Here is a 23,638-nt window from a genome sequence, read left to right on the forward strand (position 1 = left end):
AGATATTCTAAAATTTGCGTAAGGGGACGGACATCACGATAATTAACCGGAGACGCGTTCCCAGCTGTGACGCCATTTGCAAAAGCCTTGCCTCCAACGGTTCTGTTTTCCTGTTAAGTGAAAGTGATTCAGGTCGTGGTTCGCTATAGGAGACAACCCGACAGTGGCATTCAGGTCAGTATCCGGTCGGAACTAAGAAAGTAAAGAGAAAGCATATATTAACAGTGAAGAATTGTGAGACATTAGCAAAGGTCAACGGCTATGATTATTGTTTGTATTTTGCGTCATAAGGGCTGACGACCAGACCAGTAAGTTCAGTAATGACTACTTAAAATGAGCAGACCCAACCTTAACTTTCTTATTTTAAAAGCCGATATTTTCGTTACCTGTCCTTTAGTCAATAAATGTTAGAAGGGAGATCGTTTCCTTATTATAGCATACACCATAAGGAGAACCCAGGTACTCCTACGTACCTTTAAAAACCACATTGTCATTGTTTATATATTTCTTTTTTTTTTCTCATAACTTCTAGAGGTTTTCCGCAAGGGTTCCTCATAAGAATAAACCTCTGAGTGGTGGCGGCGTTACCGAATTTAGTAAGTAAAATTCAAGGTCAAACATAATATAAAGCATGTATGGTGGAACCAACAACTTTCTTTGGTGACATCAAACTTGTTCTATATACGTGGTGGCACCGGTGTCCTGGATATATATATATATATATATATATATATATATATATATATATATATATATGTGTGTGTGTGTGTGTGTGTGTGTGTGTGTCTGTGTGTGTGTGGTGTTTAAGTAGAAACGCCATCAAGCATAAAAGGCATTGAATATACAATTGAAAGGCTATTTAGATAGTTATTGGTATCAAAATTATATGCCGGGAGAGGGAAGATATTTATGTTGATATCATACCACATGTTTTTCCTACATATATATAAACATATTTCTTTCCATATATACATGCACACATATGTGTGTGTGTGGAGAGAGAGAGCCGCCCTCCCACGCCCTCGAGTCCCCACGCCCTCGAGTCCCCCCGCCTTGACCACTCAAAGGAACTCCCTGCGTCTCTTTCCAGCCGTCACCCGAGCTGGAGTTCCCGCACGAGTCGGTGATCTCGGGGCGCTGCGAGGAGCCCGGCCGGTTCAAGCTGCTGGGGGACTCTCGCCTCACCTGCAATAACGCCAAATGGAAAGGCCGCTTCCCCGTCTGCATTCACACCAATCACTTCACCAACTATTCGGGTAAGGCGAAGGACCAGTGCCTCTGATTGAAGTCGTTGAGTTTGAGAGACTTTTTAAGGATTTTTTTGTTTTTTTTTCTTCTTTTCATTTCGAGTTCTGAGAACGAGAGAGAGAGAAAGATAAAAAAGAAATAAAGAACAAAAAGAATAAGTAATAGTGGTGCTCTGTTGGAAATGGATGTGGAAATAAACAGCGCAGATGCTTAACTAATTACCCAGAGGGAGAGGGGGCGTGGAGCGACCGCCTAACTTTCCTTTCTCTTCTCATTAATTACTTTCCAACCTTCATAGGGAGACTAGCAACAGGGCTTCGCTCTTTACGCTCGCTAATTACTTCATTAACTGGAAATTTGTAGACTTGAAATAAAGGTGGATCTACATTAGCTTTCATGGGAGCGGTAAGGGATGAGTATGGCTAAGATTAGGTTTATTCTTTCTAGTCTTCCTGTAATTAAGAAATGCAAATGTTTTCTATTTCCTTGAGAAGAAAAAGAAATAGTTATAGATATGATGATTCATTTGAAGATTAGTTGTGCATCATATGAATTACATGCTATTTACCGACGCTGCTACTAACACTAACTCTACAACCTACAGACGACGCTCCACCTGCCCTGGAATGGTCCGTGGCGGGCGGGCAAGGCATGCTCGACGTCGCAGGCTCCCTCGTGCTGCTCCCGGGCTCCATCCTGCACCTGGACTGCCTGTATCCCAGACTGCACGGGAACCCCACCTGGGCTTGGACGTCCAGCTATCGACAATATCCAACAGGTAAGCTTTTAACACGGGTGGGGAGGGATACACACCATGTGACATCCTAAGCCATTTCGGGGGAGAGATAAAATAGCTGTGGTGACCGACCCTGATCAATCGGGACAATGTCTACGGCACGGAAGAAGAGAAAGAAAGAAAAAAAAAACATTATTCCAGGTCACATCGTGCTCTGGTTTCGCTGTGAGCATTCGTGACACATGCGATCAAACATTCAGTGTCATTAGTAGGTACACGACATGTAGTGATCCTTGCGTGAGAGAGAGAGAGAGGGGGAGAGAGCGCGCGAGCGAGCGTTGACTTTCCTATGATGAGAACGGGGAACTCTGCTCCTAAGAAGAGGAAGCCGTTGTTAGTTTATTACTTCAAAGGAACATTCATGATATAAAAGATAACACTAAAACGTAGCATTCAGCCTTCGCTATTGAGGTTTGATGATCTCCATTAAACAGTTTGCATATTTGATAGATTCTTACAAAGGATCGTGCCTGCTTGATTGACGCCTGTAAAATTTCATAGCAACATGCATCCTCAAGAAAAGAGAGAGTTCCCAAGGAAGGAAAACTAGAGATACATATCATAGAAGGAAGGCAGCTGTACTCGCCAAAGGGATCAAACTCGCCAGCTCCAGAGAAGCATGAGGTGGAGCCTAGGAGGGGGAGGAGATAATGTGTCTTTGAGAAGAGCTCCCAGCCCTCCTGCAGCCCTCCTCCCAGACGGAAGGGACTGAATAAACCAGGATCTTTCGGAAGGGGAAGGGAGGTGTATATATATAGCTTGCACGTGGAGGAGGAATGCGGCATCCAAGGCTAACAGCGAAACCTCAGCCCCATCAAATAGGAAGCCTGTGCATAAAGAGACCTTGCATTCTGCTATTGATCTTTCCCTGGTTCTACTATAGAGCAAACATGTGTGTGTGTGTATGTATGTATACGTACACAGACACACACCCACACACATATACATAAAATATTCTCGTTTTTCTTGCTTATTCATCTCTCTGTTCCTTCCTTTTAAGAGGATTAAGGGAAGGATGTGCGAATTGGAGCGACAGAACGAGCTGTAGATGGACTGCACCAGCCGCACCCCTCCTGCATTTCACATGAGCAAACCACACGAGTTGCAGATATTTTGCCATTTCCTCTGCTTTTATTTCGCGTTATGTCGCGCGAAACCACCAAACACTTCATTATTATCTAAGAGAATCTCGATCTGCTTCTGTTACATTGCTCTTCATTTTTCATTCCTTTGTTTTAATTCTTCTTTTCTTCAATATCTTTTTTTTCTTCTTCTTTCTTTTAATTTGTCTTCGTATTCTTATTTTTATTCTCATTCTCCTCTATCTATTTCTTCCTCTTTTCTTTTTTTTTTTCTTCTTCACCTTCTCCTTTTTTCTTTACTCTCTTCTCCTTCTTTTGCTTGATCGTTTCCTTCTTTTTTCTTCTTTTCCCCTTCTCTCCTCTAATTCTATTTCTTCTTCATCTTTTCTGTCTTCTTTTCCTTCTATTTCCTCTTCTTTTTCTTCTACTTCTTCAATTTTTTTTTTCACTTTTCATTATTCTCTTCCTCCATCTCCTCCATCACCATCTTCTTCTTCTTCTTCTCCTCCTTCTTCTTACTTAACACATCCGAATTCCCTGCTCGCATTTCTATTCATTAGCATATCCATCCCTCGCTTTCGTCTCCAAGAGTCCTCGCAGCATCCTTCATATTCCAAAGGCATCCTCATCTCGCGTGAGGATCATAGTATGAATATCAACCTCTCATGAAAAAATAAGGAGAAGAAACGAGAGAGAAAAATGGAAAAAAAAATCAGTACCTGAAGTATTTAGCACGCCATTAAGCCCTTCATGAATTGGTGCTGGCATGTAAAAGGAGAGAGAGAGAGAGAGAGAAGGGGGGTGGGGGACACAGAGAGACAGTTGGAGTGACAGATAGAATGACAGACGGAGGGGGGGAAGGAAAGAGGGAGAAAGAGAGACAGATGCAGAGAAAAAGATATAGAAGGCCAGGGGAAGGAGGGGAAGAAAGAAAGAGAGAGAGAGAGACAGACAAACTGACACACACGAGCATCATAGAGAGCAGAACGCCTCAGCCTCTTTCACGCTCTCCTGAAGTCACCTTCGCCTTCCAATCGGGCCAAGAACCTGATCTTCAGTAATTCATAAATGCTTTCACAGACAGCTTGCTTCGAGGCACGAGGCCGCCGTCGAACTAATACTTGGAGCATGCTAAGGTCGCCATACTGATTTATTCATCTGTTCTCTGGGAGGGGAGGGGGGAGGGAGAGGGTCAGGAGGGGTTAGGGGTGGGGTGGGGTGGGGGAGTCGAAATTAGCATCGGTCGCTGTGGTTCTAAAGTAGGTATATATTTGATTATAATTATTTTACATACTGTTCTCATAATCAAGTTAACGCTAATGCACTCAGTTGCTTACATAATGAAGTCGAGGTATGAATAATTCAGTTTAGTTAGTTCATTTCAAATTCTTAAAAAAAGAAAAAAAAAATCCATAAAGATTAATAGAACCTGTACATAATTTGTAATGGAAAAAAAAATCCACTACAATATCAAATATTTACGTAGCATATATATAATGTGACAAAATTTTGACAGGGTGTAAATGCACACGCCAATTATTCTGATGAGTTCCTCGAATAACGTATAATTCAAGAGCCGTTTTTCCCATGATAGCGCTGATACGAAAAACGAAACTCGATGAATAACCAGAAGAAAGAGTTATAACGTGTCTCTCGTTTTTTTTTTTTTTTTTTTTTTTTTTAATTATTATTATTATTATTATTATTGCCCTTAAAGGAGCTGATCAATCTTGCGTGATATTTTGTGATAATAAATACGTATACACACACAATTACACAGATACGCACACACAAACACAAGCACACACACCCATGGTGCTGTGACACCGCTCTCGGCTGGTAACCTTGCTGACCTGGGTTCAATCCCACACTGAAGCATATTAAATAGTCAGTCAGAATTTGACTTGCAGTCACAAAAGCCTGTCATCACACCGCAAAATTATTAATCATCATTATGATTATTAACACACACACACACATATACACACACACATATATATGCACACACACATATATACACACACACACATATATACACACACACATATATACACACATAAACACACATATACACACACACACACACATACACACACAAGCACACTCAAATACACAAATGTCTGTGTTTTTACATGTATGTAGGTATGTGTGCGTTTCAAGCAAAATACTTCTTGCTCGAATCCTACCAGCCATCAGTTTCGTCGTCCTATAAACGTTGTCCTATAAACAAGACGGTGATAAGTTTGATATCCCCATATGTAATGCTACAGTTTCAAAATCTCACATTATAAAATGTATATCGTGAGCATTTCTCTGCATGCAACGTTGAACCCCAAACCATAACTTCACATTATGATCTGAAATATCATCTTTATATATAACGCTGCACCTCTTATAACCTCGTCTTATACAATGTGAATAGACACTTGCTTTACCGTAACTTATAAGATTATATATATATATATATATATATATATATATATATATATATATAGAGAGAGAGAGAGAGAGAGAGAGAGAGAGAGAGATCAGCGCTGTTCTTCATTCCTCGTTGAAAATTATGTCTGAACTCAAACTCTTTCTACGGTTTAAGCTCAAATAGCCTTTTGTATAATGTCCTTACTGGTTTTACTGTTGGTCCTGGGTAAGACCTTAAACCTGCAACCGGGTAAGGAAGTCAGGCTTGGGAAAGCCAGAGTTTTGGGGAGTGTACAGTCACCTTAACCTTACTAGCTCTCAGGTCCGACCCTGCCCAGGTTGGTAGTACCTGTTAGGGCCCCGTACCAGGGTCACGGTGAAACCATTGGCAGCAGAATGGTGGATGGTGTCAGGAAGCTTTCTATGGTACAACCATTTTTCTCTGGTTCCTGTCATCACGCATGTCCGGCGCCCAACAGTGCAACTGTTATCCGCGGCGGAGATGCCTCCTCCAAGTTAGCTGGAGACTGCAAGCTAAGAAAGGAAACTTGGGACCCCTACTTAGTTCTTTTCTTCGTAAGAAGACGTCCCTGTCTACCCTTCTAAGGCGTGATCTTATCACCCGGGGGGCCACGGCGGGATGTACTCGACCCATCCGTCTATGATGATGGTTTTACTGTATATATCTCTCTTTCTACGGTACAACCTCAAACCGTAATTGTACAATGTCAAAATCTCCTATGTATAAAAATCTCTCTCTCTCTACGGTACAGGTTCAAACCGTGAGTTCATACGCTTTCCCCATTTCCCTGTAGATAATGACATAACGATGTACCCCCTAAACCTACCCCTCTTTCTACGGTACAGGTTGGGCCATCAGCAGGCTAGAGAGAGAGCTGCGTTACAGGCTGTCACTCTACTATGCCAAGCCAGATGACAGCGGTACCTTCACCTGCTCAGCCCCGACTGGTCATGATAACTACCTTCATATTCTCGTGAAAGGTGAGTCAGCAGAGTGTTCTAGCTGTTGTTTTTGTTTTTGGTGTTATTTGTTGCGTCTTTTTTTCTTCGTTGGTGTTGGTTTTGTTGACTCTTTTGCGTTTGAGAGAATTTAGGTAATAGATATGCACATGTTCATAGGGAGACTTTTTGACTTTGATAAGTTTTTATTATTATTTTATTATTTTTTTTTTGAGACAAGTGGTTACCTATATCTCAAAAGGGGTAAGGTAGGTTATCCTCACCCCAATCTTAGTATAGGGAGAGTGAGAAAGAAAGAGAAAAGGAGAAAGAGAAAGACTGAGAGAGTGTGAGAGAGTTGGGGGGAAAGGAGGTTAGACATAGAGGAAGAAGGGGTAAGAGGAAGAGAGACAGAGACAAAGAGAAAGAGAGGGGAGAAAGGGAGAGGAGGAGTTAGGAAGGAGATAGAGAAAAAAAGAGATTAAGAGAGAGATAGAAATAGAGAAAGAAAGAAACAGAGAAGGACCGAGAGAAAAAAAAATAGTAGGTCAGAATTCAGAATTTTATTTAATTGCATTTCACTGTTCGTGCTTGGAAACCTGTCTTGTCAAAACAACTTTTTTTTCATCTTATTTTACACTAAATTTCAAAAGCTTACTTAACCGAAAAAAAAACTGTAGACTCAGAGAATTCGAAAATATGTTCCTCTGAGCTATTGCCAAAAAAGGCGATGGGAAGCCTTTTGTCACTATAAAATGTCTGTTGTGAATCCGTTTTATTTTCCGTAATATGCCATTAACGGCCAACATGGAAAGTCTGGATTTTTATCAAATTATCAGAGAATGAAAGAGAGAGAGAGAGAAAGAGAGAGAGAGAGAGAGACTGAGAGAAAGAGACTGAGAGAGAGAGAGATAAAGAGAGAGAGGGAGGGAGAGAGAGAGAGAGAGAGAGAGAGAGAGAGAGAGAGAGAGAGAGAGAGAGAGAGAGAGAGAGAGAGAGAGAGGAAGAGAAAGAGAAAGAAAGAGAGGGAGAGAGAGAGAGAGAGACTGAGAAAGAGAGAGTGAGCGAGCTTCACTTTTTTATTCTCTTTTTTTCTCCTTTCTTCTTCATATCTTCTTCGCTTCTCTGTCTATGTCTCCTCTTCCTGCTTCTTTCTCCTTCTTCGTCTCCATCTTCATCTCCTCTTCCTTGGTATTCTTCTTCCTCCTCTTTTTCTTTTTTTCATTTCTCCTATTCCATCAGATCGCCCTCCTTCTATTCCTTTCTCCTCTTTCTTCTTTTCTTCCTCCTCCTCCTCTTCTTCCTTTTCCTCCTCCTCTTCCTCTTCCTCGTTTTCTTCCTCCTCTTACTTTTCTTCCTCCTCCACTTTTTCCTCCTCCTCTTATTTCTCCTCATATTTTTCCTCCTCTTCCTTCTCCTCCTCTCTTTCCTCCTCCTCTTCTTCCTCCACCTCCTCTTTTTCCTCCTCCTCCTCCTCTTCTTCATCCTCCCCGTCCTCCCCCCCCCCCTCTTCTCCCTCCTCTTCCCCATCCTCCTCCCTTCCCCCTCCCTTCCCTCTCCCTTCCCCCTCCTCCTTCCCCTCCCTTTTCTCCTTTTCCCTACCTCCTCCCACTCCTCTTCCTCCCTCTTCTTCTTTTTCCCCTCTTTCTCCTCCTTCCCCTTACTCCTCCTTCTTCCCCCCATCCACACACACACACACACACACACACACACACACACACACACACACACACACACACACACACACACACACACACACACACACACACACACACACACTCACACTCACACTCACCTATGCCCTTTTATTGCTGATCTCCAACTTTTGGAGTGAAAGAGTATTCTCCAAGCGAGCAAATTAATAAAATGTACGCTGATGGAGCTTCAGGTCGTCTTTAAGAATATATTAATGAATATAATGAATTATGAGAGATGAAGTGAAGAGATAGAATTGAAAGATGGAAAATAAAATCAAACACACACACAGACGCGCGCACACACACACACACACACACACACACACACACACACACACACACACACACACTATATATATATATATATATATATATATATATATATATATATATATATATATATATTTATATATATATATATATATGCATGTATGCATATATACATATATGTATATATATATATTCATTTTCATTTATACATATCTATATGTATATATATATATATATATATATATATATATATATATATATATATGTGTGTGTGTGTGTGTGTGTGTGTGTGTGTGTGTGTGTGTGTATATATATATATGTAAGCATAAAGTACAAAAAAGGAGTGAATGAAAATGAATAAGTGCATGAGAAATGAAATAAAAAGTAAGACTCATCATAAAAAAGAGAAAAAAAAAAACAGAAAAAAGCAAAGATGAATAACTACGACCATTAATGATGTAGGGAACCATTATCAAGTAATAGAGGCAAAAACTAATAGAGCTGCAGCCCCGTAGAACGAGCCGTGTTAATGGCCCGTCGCAGCTGGATGAGGCCTAATGACCCCATCATTTAATAGGGGGCGATAAAGGGGGGGAAGAGAGGGGCGATAAAGGGAGGGGGATGAAAGAGGGGAGGGGAGGGAGAGAGAGGGAAGGATAGAAGAGGGGAGGGGGAGGGAAGAGAGAGGGAGTAGGGAGATAGGAGTAAAGGGTGGGTTGACAAGAGGATTGGAGGGTTGGGGGGGGGGGAGTATGCTACATGCAAATAGTCCCCTAACAGCTCACTACGCTCCCCTGATTTATTCACATTATTTTTTTATGATTATTACTTTCATCATTGCATTTCCTTCACCCGGACCATCTTCATAATTGGATACGCCTGTCAATGCCATGGCACTATCCCACAGATTATATATCTAATCACCATTATCATTATCAGCATCATTATCATTGCTATTTTCACCATCATGGTTAATATCATAATTATCATAAAAAAAATAATCATTATTGTTATCAACCATCATAATCAACCTATAAGAGGCGAGAAAAATAACCTTTAAAGCAACGACCGAGAAAATGTTCTCTCAAACAAATTGCTTTCCAAAAGCAGGCGTTTCCCTTTCATGCCTTGCAACATTAGTGATTGGAATAGAAATAGAATTAACAGCTCGAATTATCACTTTCTCCCTGAAGAAATTAGGCCACGTGCCGCCAATGATATATATTCCAAAATACGGTTTCTGGTGGGAAATTTTAGGCCTATATCTTCTAAATGCAATTAAGTTAATGAGGTTTCATATTTTGCGATGGAGGTCACTTGCAATTTCGTGTGTGAATTTAATATCAGGTGACGAGCTGTGCATTGTATAACACGCAAGGAAAAGGCGTCTCTAGAACCATTTTTTTCATTCTAATATTTTAGATTATAAGCTTTATAGATAGATGATCATTATTTCCATTATATTTTGTTTTGTTTTCTATCCTTTTCAGTTTTTAAAAGTAGTTGCATTGTTGTGATTTTATCATTATAATTATTTTTATAGTTGTTTATGGTATTGTTATTATTATTTATATTATTATTATTATCATTATTATTATCATTATCATTATTGTTATAATAATTATCATCATGACATTATTATTATTATCATTACTATGATCATTATCATCATTCTTATCACTACTATTGTTATTATTGTTGCTATTGGTCTTATTGTTGTTGTTATCATTATCCTTATTATCATCAGTATCATCATTAACATCATTAGCATTAGCACTGGCATTATTATAATTTTCATTTTTACCATTATCATCATTGCTGTTGCTGCGGTTGTTCTTGTTGTGACGATGATAATTATGATAATTGTTATGTTATTATCATTATTACAATTATCATAATTATTGTCAGTATTGTATTGTTATTATCATTATTATTATTATCCTCATTATCATTATTATATAATTATCATTATCATTATTACTATTATTATTATTGTTATCATTATTATTATTACTATCATTATATTTATCATAATCATTGTCATTATCATCATTATTATACTATCATTATTTTCATTATTTCCATAATAATTGTGCGTGCATATGAGTGTTTGTCCGTGCGTGAGTCAATGGTAATTTGTATATATACAGCTAAATACTAAAACGAAAAACAGTATTTCATAACATTCTTTAATTATATTTCCCTTATCTTAGCATTCAAATCCATCACAACCTTCCGTATAATTAGCAAAAAATGAAAGGCAGTTTGATAACAAAACCTAAATTACTCTCCTCGCTTTTCATGTATCTTCTTAATACATAAGGACTACGAGCCTTCCGATATTTAATATCTTGTATAGAATCTTTATGATATCATATATGAACTAGCTCAAGTATTTGAAAATATACTGTAGGTATGCCGTCATTATATTACCCATCATGCTCGTAAACTTCTCATTTATAGGCATAAGGACAACGAGCTCACAATATTTGATAGCTATCGTCGGATCTAAACATTTTTGCCATTGAAATGATTAATGTATTTTTATAAAAAAATATTCATAAATATAAGCGCCTTCTCAAATACATTTTCTCTGTAGAAAGTACTGAAAAATGTCTTACTTAAGGTTTTAACGAATGTATGCTTCAGCAAAGAAGAAGCATGTTATTCGCAGACATGAAAAAATACATGAAGATGTATTATTATACTTTGCATTACATCATGTCATTGTTTGAATCGATATGTATATCAAATGTTTTTTCTTCTTTTTTAATACGACACTTTTTTTTCAATCATTAATGAGACAAGTAATGAAGCTAAAAGAAACGAACACTGAGATGTTCTAATCTGAGTGAAGTGAAACAATACCTTTTTTTTTTAAGTGATTGCAACATCAAGAGTCCGTCGTAACAGTTAGTGATGCATGAAACCAGGCATCAGTGAGATGAAGTGAGTCATCTCACTTCATCTCATTGATGAGTGAAGTGAAACGATATCTTTCCTTCGCCCTGTTGACGTGATTTGTTCTTTCTGCCAATACGGTCAGACAGAGAAAAAAAAAATCAATGAAACACAAATGTTCTAACCTCACTGAGATGAGGTGAGTGAAGTGAAGCAATGTCCTCCTCCCGGCCTTTTCTTGAAGTGATTTTCTGCCATTTCGCTTACAACGTCTCGGGGTCCCGATGCGCCGCCATTACTTCTTGGGGGAGAGATATGCAAGAACTAATCTCTTCGCTGGAGGTTAATGGCAACTGAGGAGACGTTATGGCGGACCGTTACGCGTTACATGTGTTTACCTTTGTTTATTACGTGTGTGTGAGATTGTATTTGTGTGTGGAGGGTTGAATGTGTGTCTCAGTTCGCTTCAGTTTATGTTTGTATGTTTGTGTTTGTTTGTATGTTTGTGCATGAGGCGGAGTCCGCTGAAATGTATGTTTTAATGTGCGTTTGTTATGTGTACCAATCGGAGTCTGCTGAGTCGCATTGCTGTATTTGTGTGTTTGTATGTGTATGAGTCTAAGTCCGCTAAAATGTATGTTTGTATGTTCGTGTGTGTGATAGAGTATACTTGTGTGTAGTATATTGGGCGTCTTTTGCAAGATCTAAAACTCCCAATTGGTTGAGCCTTTTTAAATTCTAGAAGGGACGTTCAAATAAGGATAAGGATAAGCCAGATTTGCGGAGCAGATGCTACGCCGGGCTTGTATGCACTGAGGCGAGCCCGCTTGTGTCAGCGTGTGCTGACTCGTGAGAGAATCAGCCGTATTCTTGGACGTTTTCTGCGTGTCGTGGCCATGTCATGTTCATGTTGTGTCCATGTCGTGTTCATGTCACGAATGCGGTAATCTAGGACGCAAAAATGTGGCACGTTTGCGTCAGCTGCTTCAGGTTAACCAACCGTTCCAAAGTTAACATGTTTCAGATGAATGGCACTGTCCAAACGACAAATTCATAAGAGAAATTACAATCATAAGTAGCACCAACAAAAGATAGTACAATTTTGGTATGAATCAGTCGTTGTATTTGTTCCTAGTTAAAGAACTGACAACCATTTCACGAACGCGCCGTTGGTAATTCGATCAAAACAAACGGGATGAGAGGGATCGTGTGTTTATGAATCGATCTTCCTTATTTTGTCTCTGTATATGCTGTACATATATGCGTATCTTTAATATGTTATACATATAGATTTAATGTATACATATTTCATATAATTATATACTTTACCTTTACGTTCCTGACTACTTTTAACTTCACTCTCCTTCGAAAAGTCCGCCAAAAGGTAAACAAACTCAAAATCAACAGAGAATCCATGTTTTTCTAAAAGGGTTTGTAATCCAAGTCTAGGACAATGATGCCTAATATATCCAATATAGATATTACTTTCCAAACGTAGTATTCTCATATAAAGTATTGGTAAGAAAAAATACAGTAAAAATATAATTTTTTTCACCCGTGTAACTATCGTGATAAGCTTACCCCCTTGTCACGGAGTTTCCACGATTGTTCCAATACTTTAGGGACTTAGAATACAGCTGAATGTGCCAACGAGTGTTGACTCGATCTGAGCTTGCTCCTTACCCAACACAGAAAATGTGCAAACTTTCCCATTTAAACTCAGGGTGTCTCAGTCCTTTCCTTTGATTATGCTAATGGTCAATAAAGATAAGTATGATTTACAGCTGGGCATGTAATATGCCTTTGATAACTATGAATACCACAACGTTCCAAATTTAAGCTTTATAAAATGTGCAATATGATAGATTAATTACTTAATTAAAGTCTGACAATAAAAAAATATATATCCTTATTTTAATTGGACAAGTGAAGAGCATTACATTTTTATTAGTTTTTATTTCTATATACCCTAAAGGATATGATATTCTTTGATTATATAAAAAAATTATCATTAATACGATGGTGCCAAATATCTCTCACATGACATGAAAGAGAGGGGGAGGGAGGTAGAGAGAGAGAGAGATTGATTGGTTATACAGAGGAATGCAGATATATCATGAAATAGGTAATAAAACAGAAATACGGGAGTACAATGGAAGACGTAGAGATGCATAGATACCATGAAATATGTAATGATACAGAATGATGCAGGGGTACAATGAAATCTGTTAAGATACATGGGCACAGTGGAGAATGTAAAGATGCAGATAAAGATATGCACATAAAATTATGTTAGACACAATGAAAGATGCAATAAATACAAAGAGATCCAGAAGTATAATGGAAAAATGTAAAGATACAGGGATACAATAAAGTCTGAAGAGATACAGAGAATTGCAAATGCATAGTGGACGATGCAAAGATACAAAAGACAATGAAATGTGTGGAGACTCAAATAAATACGTAAAGATATAGAGAGATGCAGAGATACAATGAACATGCAGAGATGCTTATCCGAATTACAGAGGCAATGAGATATGTAGAGATACAGAGAGAGATAGAAGCGGGGTGAGAGATTACTATATATAGATACAGAGAATTGTAGAGAAAGAGAGAGATGGATGTAGAAACACGATGAGACGTGTTTAGAGAAAGATTTGTAAGAGAAGGAAAAGGAAGGTTAGAGAGAGCAGTCCTTTTCCCCCGATCATGACTTTATTCAAATCGTTTACCATTTTTAAGACAAACGTAATTAAATACTGTATATTGCTGAATACTTTCTTTCAAGGATCTGTTATTTGTCTTCAGATATAGGAAACGTCAGTGTGAAACATAGTCATCAAATGTAAAGCCATCATCCCCATGTCTATCGATAATCCTCCATGGCACTGTACTACACGAGCATCTGGATTTTCTATTGTTGTTTCGAGAGAGTCATGTGTGAAATGTGCTTTTAGAGTTTTTTCCCGTAATTCGCCCTACGCCTGGCAGCGCACTCACCAGCCAATCAGCGTCTATAGAAACTAAACACTTAATCAGCCAAACTTTGAACGCGTTCATAGATTGTCTCTACAAGTGAAGCCCTATGTGAAGAAATTCAAGATAAAAGGAATCACAACGCCATTTGTGATGTTCATATGTTTTGTACATCCGGGCACCGAGGTTTATATATAGGATCCTGCAAGTAATATTCGACCATGGGTTACATGTATATCTGGATATCCTTCTTCTTTTTTTTTCCTTTTTTTTTTTTTAAACGTCATTGCCACGAGAGAGTAAAGGTCGGTATCATCCCTCCATGATGGCGTCGGTAGATGAAACTACATACTTTTCATGTTGTTCATCTGTTTTATGTTTTTGTTTTCTACTCATGAACAGGTTTGTATGAGTATGTGTTTGTAAGCTGGAGTGTGCTTGTGTGTATGTTTGTGTTGGTGTGGTATTATCAGTGTACATATGTTGGCATGTATGTTTTTTTCTGTACGTATATCTGTGTATCGGTGTTTGGTAGCGATAACCAGAAAGAAATTAAAAGTTTTTCTCAGACATCACGCACTCACCTGAGAAATAATCTTGCCTGTTTAATGTTCAAGTATTAATTTTCCATTACATAAATATTAAAATACTAATGTAGAACAGCTCATCAACTTCGGCTGACATGTTGACAAACTGACCTTATATTTTTACTCGGCAATATATCGTATTTCACTTGTTCTCTGTAAGTACATTAATTAAGGTCAAACAAAATCGGATATTTCATGATTGTTTAGTGTTCACATTATTAATTTTACTTTATTATTTTTTCTTTTTTTAATAGTTTGTATTTCTCCTAAATGATGTATAATGTTTCTATTCTGAGGACCATTCATTGATATTAGTATCTACTTACTTTTCCCTTACACATTGGACCGTATTTAAGTTTTTTTTTTTCTTTCTTCATTTTTCAAAAATGAAGAAAAATTGTTCAAACACTCCTCGTCTTCTGCTCCTCCTGCCGGAAATGACCATCAAATATTGACACGTTGGCGATGGTGTATCTTTGGCTCCTTCAGCCTGCTACCTCCCCCTCCCCCTTATACTACACCCCGTCTTCCTCGATAACATAATCCCCTACCACCCCACCCCAGCTCCCCCTCCCAATATAAATACACCTTTCCCCCACCCCGTCTCTCTCTCTCTCTATCTATCTATCTCTCTCTCTCTCTCTCTCTCTCTCTCTCTCTCTCTCTCTCTCTCTCTCTCTCTCTCTCTCTCTCTCTCTCTCTCTCTCTCTCTCTCTCTCTCTCCTCCGTCCTCGCTAACATGCCCTCTTCCAACAGTATTTCGCCCCTCCGCCATCATGGTATCACCGTCTTCTAGTCTCTCCCCATACCCCTCTACCCCCTCTCCAGTGCTGTACCTCCCTCTTCTTCCTCCCTCCCTCACAATCCCCTCATTCTAAATACCTCCCCCCTCCACACACACACATCTCTCCCCTTCCCCTTTCCAACGGTTAGGCCTATACCTTTTTCTCAACCCGATAGCAAGATAGGAGAGAAAAAAGATAGAGAGGAAAGGAGGGGGGAGAGAGATGGATAAACAAGAGATAGATATAGAGTAACTGAGACAGGGGGAACGAGAGAAAGGGAAAGACTTGCAAGCGGTTCTTTCTCCAGCAGTCCCTCTTACCTCCTCAAATCTCCCTCCCTTTAGTTTCTCCCCCCTCCCCTTCTTCCCCTCGCTGCACTCTCTCCTTCCACCCCATCCTACACCCCTCTCTCCACCCCTTCCCCACATCCCCCCCTTACCCCTCTGCCCCGCCCTCACCCGGACTCTCTCCCCCCTATCCCCCTACCCTCCACCTCCGCCCTCGCCCGCCCTCACCAGCCAGCAAGACCTTCAGCTGATCGCGGAGGCCGATGTTGGTTGAGTAAACACTAGCTCTAACAACTTGTAAATAGTGAAGAAACCTTGGCATATATTTTTAGACTTGCGATCAAAGCTTCAACCCCAACCTAACGACTGTCGGTGATAAGTGAGAAGGAGAGGAAGAGGATGGAGAGGGAGAGAAAGAGAGATAGGGATAGGGGCGGAGGGAGAGAACAGAAAGGGAGAGAGAGGGAGAGGAAGGGGAAAAAGAAGATAGAAACAGGCGAATAGGAAGGGAAGGAGGAGAGAGAGAGAAGGGTAGTTAGGAACAGGAAGAGAGAGAGAGATGTAAAACCGGGAAGGAGAGAGACAGACGGAAAGCCAAACTGAGACAACCCCTCTCCTATGCAAGCTTTAATTCTTCGCTTGATATCAATCGCTCTCGTCCTCCCTCATCTGCTCGCGCTTTATTCAACAGCCCTCTTTCCTCCATCTTCTTCATTTTCATCTTTATTCTCATCTTTTCCCTTTCTTCCATCTAGGTGTGAGCTGTCCCCCCATAGCAGGCGACGGCACCCTGGAGGTACACGGAGACAGCGTGGGCCTGGGGACGACCATCACTTTCTCGTGTCCTCTGGGTTACTACCTCAGCGGCGCGGGCCAGCTCACCTGTCTGCCCTCAGGTAATTCCTTCAGCTGTCACTCGTGGGTGATTCACAGAGGACTTCAGGGTGAATCTGAGGGTGACCCGTAGGTGACTTTAAGGATATATATATGCACACATGCATATATATATATGCATGTGTGCATATATATATATATATATATATATATATATATATATATATATATATATATATATATATATATACATATATACATATATAAATGTATATATATATAAATATATATATATACATATATACATATATATATATATACATATATGTATATATGTATATGTGTGTGTGTGTGTTGGTTATATATGTATGCGTATATGTATGTATAACTACAGTTTCATTTCTATTATATTTTGAATCTGGCTATGATGTGTCTCATAATAAAATATTATATTAATACTTTACCGATAATGTTTGCCTGAATGTTGATGGCCATTGGCTCTAAGATGTATAAAAGTATCTCTACTACGTTGATTTAATATCATAGATATAATTTAGGAAATTGTGGAAAAAAAATGATTTTCCTTAATAGTTTTAACTGTTTTCATCATCAAAATTATTGGCTTTAAAGATAAATATATCTTGTATCAACTTTAATCGTAGCGTCAATTAGAATAATAATAAGGGGAAAGTATGTAGTATGATGTTTGTTTGTGTAAGTGTGACTATGCATAGATGTACCCACATACACACATGTAGATGAATAAACAGAGCGAGCGGAGGAGAAGGGAGGTATGAGAGAGAAGAGAAGAGCCAACATCAGGAAGAAGGAGAGAGAGAGAGAGAGAGAGAGAGAGAAGTTACCGATAAATTATTAAATAAAGTAGAAACGGTAACTGCTAATAGTCCCACCTGAGTTCATTCAAAAGGTCTTGTCTTAGAATCATGTCAATAAAGTTTCAAAATTTCATCCATTTCCTTTGCCTGATTTGCTGCCGCTGATTTTTTTTTTTTTTTTTTTATGCATATTCTGTAATCATTATGTCAGATCGGTGATGATATATGCTATCTTATAATCATTGAGAGTATTTGATTTTTATTGTAACCGTAATATAGGTACGATGGCACTGTCTGTGCACATTAGAATTAAATCTTTCCTCCCACATTCGCTAGTATATAATAAGAATGATGTGTGTCAATGATTTATTCATCATATGAAATTGGAAATTATATTTTGAATTCGGTTTCGATACCAGATTTCTATCCCCTTGTATTTGCGATTTTTTTTTTTCTCTTTTTTTTTTTAGGGGGGCTTAACTTTTTCTAAATTCACTTTCGTTTCATGTTCATTGTCAATTTTTGTAGTCTTTTTTACATTTTTGTCAACTTTTTCTGCTTCTGCTCTCGTGTCTATCAACTTTTCTGCTGTTTTCCCTTTTTTTCACTTTGACAACTGTATATTGTTGTCGTCCTATCTCTCTATGTCTGTCTGTGCGTCTGTCTGTCTATTTGTGTCTGTTGTTCTTTTCTCATAGTCTCTCTCTTTGAATTTCACGAAATGCGTATTCATGTTGCGTTATTTTTTTGTAAGTCTATATTCTTCTTGTGTTATTTCGTCATTTTTTGCTCAGCTTTCTTTTATCCATCAAATTTTGTTTTTTATCTTTACCTATCTATCGTCAAATTTATATTCATAACTTTTCATTAGTTTATTTCATGTTCATCAGTTTTCCGGTGAAATTTATCACCAACATCTTCATCACGTCACTCTCTCCCGCCTCTGCCGCTTCCTTTCCATTAACAATGTCTTGCAGGTAAATTGTAAGACAAGATTCTTGCACTAAACCAAAATCTGTTGTATATACACAGAATGGGTCACCAGTGAAAGGTGTATATATATTGTAAACAATGTGTGATATGGTTATTTTATTGTCTTAGCTTGGAGGCATTTGTAATTAATAGGTTTAAATGGACAATGTTTATGTAATGCTATTACTGTAATAACATGATATCATATATAAAAAAGTGTTGGTTATGTAAAATTATCCTTATTTATTATATGTTTGACTAACATAGAGTAAAATACACTCGCACAATTATGGGCTACAAATAGCCTATATCAGATGTAGATATAGATATAGACACTGACTTGGATGTAGATAAAGAAAAACCGCTAACGAAAAAAATATAACCAGATATGATAATAAATAAGCTCGTTAAACATACAAAATAAAACATGAGAAACAATAAGCGTAAGAGACAAAAGCTCACATACGCCATACAATAAACACCGTTTCCCCCTCTTTCTCCCCCGCCCTCCCAAACCCCCCAGGAGAGTGGTCGAGTGCCCCGCCCAGGTGCCTCGTGGTGCAGTGCCCCGTGTTGGCACCCGACGACCCTCGCCTACAGCTGGAAGAATCCAACACCACGTACACCGGCTCGGCGCTCTTCTCCTGCGTCCCTGGCTTCAAGCTGGTCGGGCACCGCGTCGTCCACTGCACCGCCAATGGCACTTGGTCTCATGATCTGCCTGCGTGCAAAGGTAGCCATCCATCCCTCCAGGGTCATGGGCTGGAGGTCTTTGGGTCTTGTGTGTTGGGGCTTGCTTTTTCTTCGGTGTGTGTGTGTGTGTGTCTTGTGTTGTATGTTTTGTATTTATCCGTTGCCTTATTTCTCTCTCTCTCTCTCTCTCTGCTCTTTCTCTCTCTTTCTTTCTCTCCTCTTTCTCTCTCTCTCTCTCTCTCTCTCTCTCTCTCTCTCTCTCTCTCTCTCTCTCTCTCTCTCTCTCTCTCTCTCTCTCTTTGTTCTTCTCTCTCTCTCTCTCTCTCTCTCTCTCTCTCTCTCTCTCTCTCTCTCTCTCTCTCTCTCTCCTTCTCTCCTCTCTCTCTCTCTCCTCTCTCCCTCTCTTATTTCTCTCTCTCTCTCTCTCTCTGCTCTTTCTCTCTCTTTCTTTCTCTCCTCTTTCTCTCTCTCTCTCTCTCTCTCTCTCTCTCTCTCTCTCTCTCTCTCTCTCTCTCTCTCTCTCTCTCTCTCTCTCTCTCTCTCTCTCTCTCCTCTCTCTCTCTCCTCTCTCCTCTCTCTCTCTCCTCTCTCCTCTCTCTCTCTCTCTCTCCTCTCTCCTCTCTCTCTTTGCTTCTCTGTCTCTCTGTTCCTCTATTTCTTATTCCATCTCTCCCCATCTTTCTCACTCTCTCTGCTTCTCTCTCTCTCTCTTTCTTTTTCTCTCTCTTTCTCTTTCTTTCTCTCTCCCTCCCTCCCTCTCCCTTTTTCTATTCCTCTCTATCTATCTGTCTATCTATCTATCTGTCAATCTACCTATCTATCAATCAATCCATCTCCACCGAATCTGAGCCCTCCCCCTCCCCTCCCCTCCGGCAGAGGTGCTGTGCCGATCGGTGCGGCGACCCGAGCACGGACGCGTCACGGGCGCGACCCTCACGAGGAAGGTCGGGGAAGCCATCACCTTCAGCTGCGACGTCGGCTACGTGGTTCGCGGACACTCGCTGGCCTTCTGCACCCAGGAAGGGGCGTGGTCGCACCCGCCGCCCCAGTGTGAGTCGCTGCGAGGGCTGTCATCGTTGTTTTTTTCTTAATCTTTGTTAGCAGTTGTTGTTATTCATTCGTGTTATCATTATTGTTTTTTTAATGATAATTGTTGTTGTTGTTATTATTATTATTATTATTATTATTATTATTATTATGATTATTATTACTACTATCGTTTTCATTATCATTATCATCATTACTATTATTATCATTATATTGTTATTGGTATCTCCATTATAATACTCATTACTATTATTAACATCATTCTTTATCATCAATATACTATTGTAAATAGTATTTTCATTATTATTCACCATTATAATCATTACTATTATTATTATCACTATTATTATTATCATCATTATCATTCATTATCATTACAGTCGTCATCATCATCATTATCGTTATCATCATGATAAATATCATCTTCATCGTTTTTAGTTTTATCATTATTATTATCATCAATATTATTATTATAATTATCATTGAATTATTATCATCAATATTATTATAATTATCATTGAATTATTATCATCCACATTATCAAAATGATTGCTGTTGTTGCTGTCGTTATTGTCATCATTATCATTATCATTAGTAGTAGTAGTGATAGTAGCATTATCATTATCATCATCATCATGATTACGATTACGATTATGATTATTGCTATTGGTGGTGTTGCTATCGCTGATGTGTCTTTTTCCGTTATCATAATCATCCATATAATTATGTATCTTTCCTCCTCGTTCCCTTCTCTTCACAGGTGTAAACATACGCGGTTAAGATACCTGCTTGGCTTTCGCTTTGATCAATCTCTGTTTAGTCGTTTCCTTTATGTGGGTCTGTTTTTACTCGTCCCTGTGCACTAACTCATTGGCATTATGTAGGACCTTTGTCATCATGATGTCATCATATCCTATCGTAACTAGAGTAAACTAAAATACATCATAGCAGAAGGATACATAGGTAGCTTTACGCAGTTTAACATGAACGGTTCGGTATGTATCCATTAATCATCGTTACTTCGCTGAATGTAGTGAATCAGCTGATTTTACGCACGTTTTACGAGACTAGGGTAGACTGAAGCAAAAGATGAAATGCGGTCTCAAAAGAGATAAGAATTAGATTCATATTAAGCAGGAGACAAGGATAAGCAGAACCTTCAAACAAAGTAAGAATAAAATCAAAATGTTACTGAAACAGGAGTCTCAAAACAAATCAAACGAGTTGAAGGATTTAGATTAAGTAGATATCAAACAATAGAAAAGGAAATGCAGTCTTAGAATAGAACAAAGGTAAAATAGATAAAAGATCAAAACATCGCGGAGGAATTAAGGAAAGGCAATTTCCTAAACAAAGGGAAAGCAATAGAGAGAGAGAAAGAGAGAGAGAGAGAGACCGAGACTGAGACGAAGCGAGATAGAATCAATCTTAAAAAAGAATGAAAGACAAAGATTAAGAAATACGAAACCCAAGTCGTTTTCTTAAACGCGAAAAGAAAAAGGTTTATGACCATAGTGCACCTCCGATCTAAACTCACGTCCCCAAAATTAATGCCAGCCTTCCTCATAATAACAGGTCGTCCTTCATAGCACGTGCATTAACCGACCGATCAACCCCCTCCCCCCCTCTCGCCCCGCCCTTCGCCCCCCGCCCACCTTTGATTTACTTCCGTTTCTTGCTTAATGTCTTCAAAGCATCTGTCTCTTTTCCCGAGACTTCTTTTCCCGGAACTTCGACCTGATTTTGCAATCCGTCTTGCCGTTCAGATTTATCGCTCATGCGGATGACCTTCTTGCTCTCAATGGCGACTCGGCTCTCGGGTTTTCCCCTTCGGCGTGCCTGGCCCGCCCAATTATCTCTCCTTGCGGGAGCGGTTCTTGTCTTCTTCTTTTTAAAAATCTCCTGTCCTTTCGTTTTTTGGTTTCGTTTTCTATTCCTTTTTTTTTTTTTGGGGGGGGGGGGGGGGAGATTGTGTTTGTGTATGGAGATTGAGGGGTGAATAGAGAGATAGGCAGAGGGAGAGTGAGTTACGGAGGGAAAGAGGGAGAGAGAATGAGAGAGAGAGAGAGAGAGAAGTTGAGAGAGTATAAAAAACGAATACATAATACTCCCCATAACACCCACCTAAGACCCCCGTTTCCCCCCCCCAGGCGTGGAGTCGTGCGTGCACCCCGGCGAGCCCCAGCACGGCCACGTGTCTCCCCGTCGGCCCCGGTACCACATCGGCGCCACCGTACTGGTCACTTGCCGCCCCGGTTACCGGCCAGCTGGTCCCGACCGCCTTACCTGCCTTCACACCCGCCGCTGGTCCGCGCCCACCACCCGCTGCGTCCCGTCCTTCGGCTGAGGGACCCCCGCCCGCGCTCCTGCGACCCTGCCGAAGGGACACAAGAGCCACTCGGTCCGGGCTGTGTTCCCGTCGATGGAAGAGCCACTCGTTCCGGGTTGTGTCTGGATGAAAGGAATATTAGTTCCGGGTTGTGTCTCTTTGGACGGAGAAGGCACCATATCCCGGGATTCAAATCTCGCTGGACGACAGAAGTGTTAATTCCGTGTTGTGTCCCCGCGGGTGCGAGACGCCTGGTTCCGCGCCGTCTCTCGTGTTGCAAGAGACAAGAGAGTCAGTCCCGCGCGCCGTCTCTGCGCCTCCTGAGGGGAAGAGACGCGCGAACTTGACTTTGAGGACGGCACCAAAATGTTGGGATCGTGTGGTCGCGCCCATCCCCCTGAGGGTGTAAATGTGTTTATGATTTTAGTGTCGTGCTTCCCCTCTCACCCTTTTCTCCCGCCCCTGATCTCCCCTCACAATGCTATTAACGCATCCACCAGCTTCCCTTCTCTCTTCTGCTGCCCTTTGGCCCGCCTGTCCCTCTGGTTTCTCTACGCGTTTTTATCCCGACGTGCTCTCATAACTCTTTCTTCTTCCTCAAAACTCCCTTTGGCTCATAACTCCGTTTGACTCACAACCCCTCCCTTCTCACAACTCTCTTCTGATAACCCTTCACTTATAACTTCTCCTCGTTACAAGCCCCCTCCTCCCTCCCCCACCTCCCCCCCCATACCCCATACCCCATACCCCATCAACCTCTTCTTCTCCCGAAACCACAAACGAGTCAACCGAAGAAGTCACAACCACCCAGAGGCGAACCGAACTCCTTTTCCTTCGTAGCGATTCTCTGACTTTTGAAGAGAAGCGATTTTGTAACTAACTGCATGCACACAAAGTAATATAAGAAATCAGATTAAAAA

General features: G+C 40.1%; 1 protein-coding gene across 1 annotated transcript in view; it reads left to right on the top strand.

Annotated features, from left to right (window-relative positions):
• LOC122253781 (locomotion-related protein Hikaru genki) overlaps window positions 1–22,880 on the top strand; it is a 238,591-nt gene extending 215,711 nt beyond the window's left edge. The window contains exons 6-12 of the mRNA XM_043017077.2: window positions 1,091–1,256; window positions 1,853–2,026; window positions 6,412–6,546; window positions 16,763–16,903; window positions 19,173–19,382; window positions 20,219–20,392; window positions 22,540–22,880. Coding sequence (XP_042873011.1) covers window positions 1,091–1,256; window positions 1,853–2,026; window positions 6,412–6,546; window positions 16,763–16,903; window positions 19,173–19,382; window positions 20,219–20,392; window positions 22,540–22,736 — 1,197 coding nt within the window. The 3' untranslated portion in view covers window positions 22,737–22,880. The remainder of the gene's footprint in view (window positions 1–1,090; window positions 1,257–1,852; window positions 2,027–6,411; window positions 6,547–16,762; window positions 16,904–19,172; window positions 19,383–20,218; window positions 20,393–22,539) is intronic.
• Window positions 22,881–23,638: the final 758 nt, after the last annotated feature.

The sequence above is a fragment of the Penaeus japonicus genome, unplaced genomic scaffold, assembly GCF_977035675.1.
Source record: "Penaeus japonicus unplaced genomic scaffold, GWHDUDI00000001_assembly GWHDUDI00000017, whole genome shotgun sequence".
Taxonomy (NCBI): Eukaryota; Metazoa; Arthropoda; class Malacostraca; order Decapoda; family Penaeidae; genus Penaeus; species Penaeus japonicus.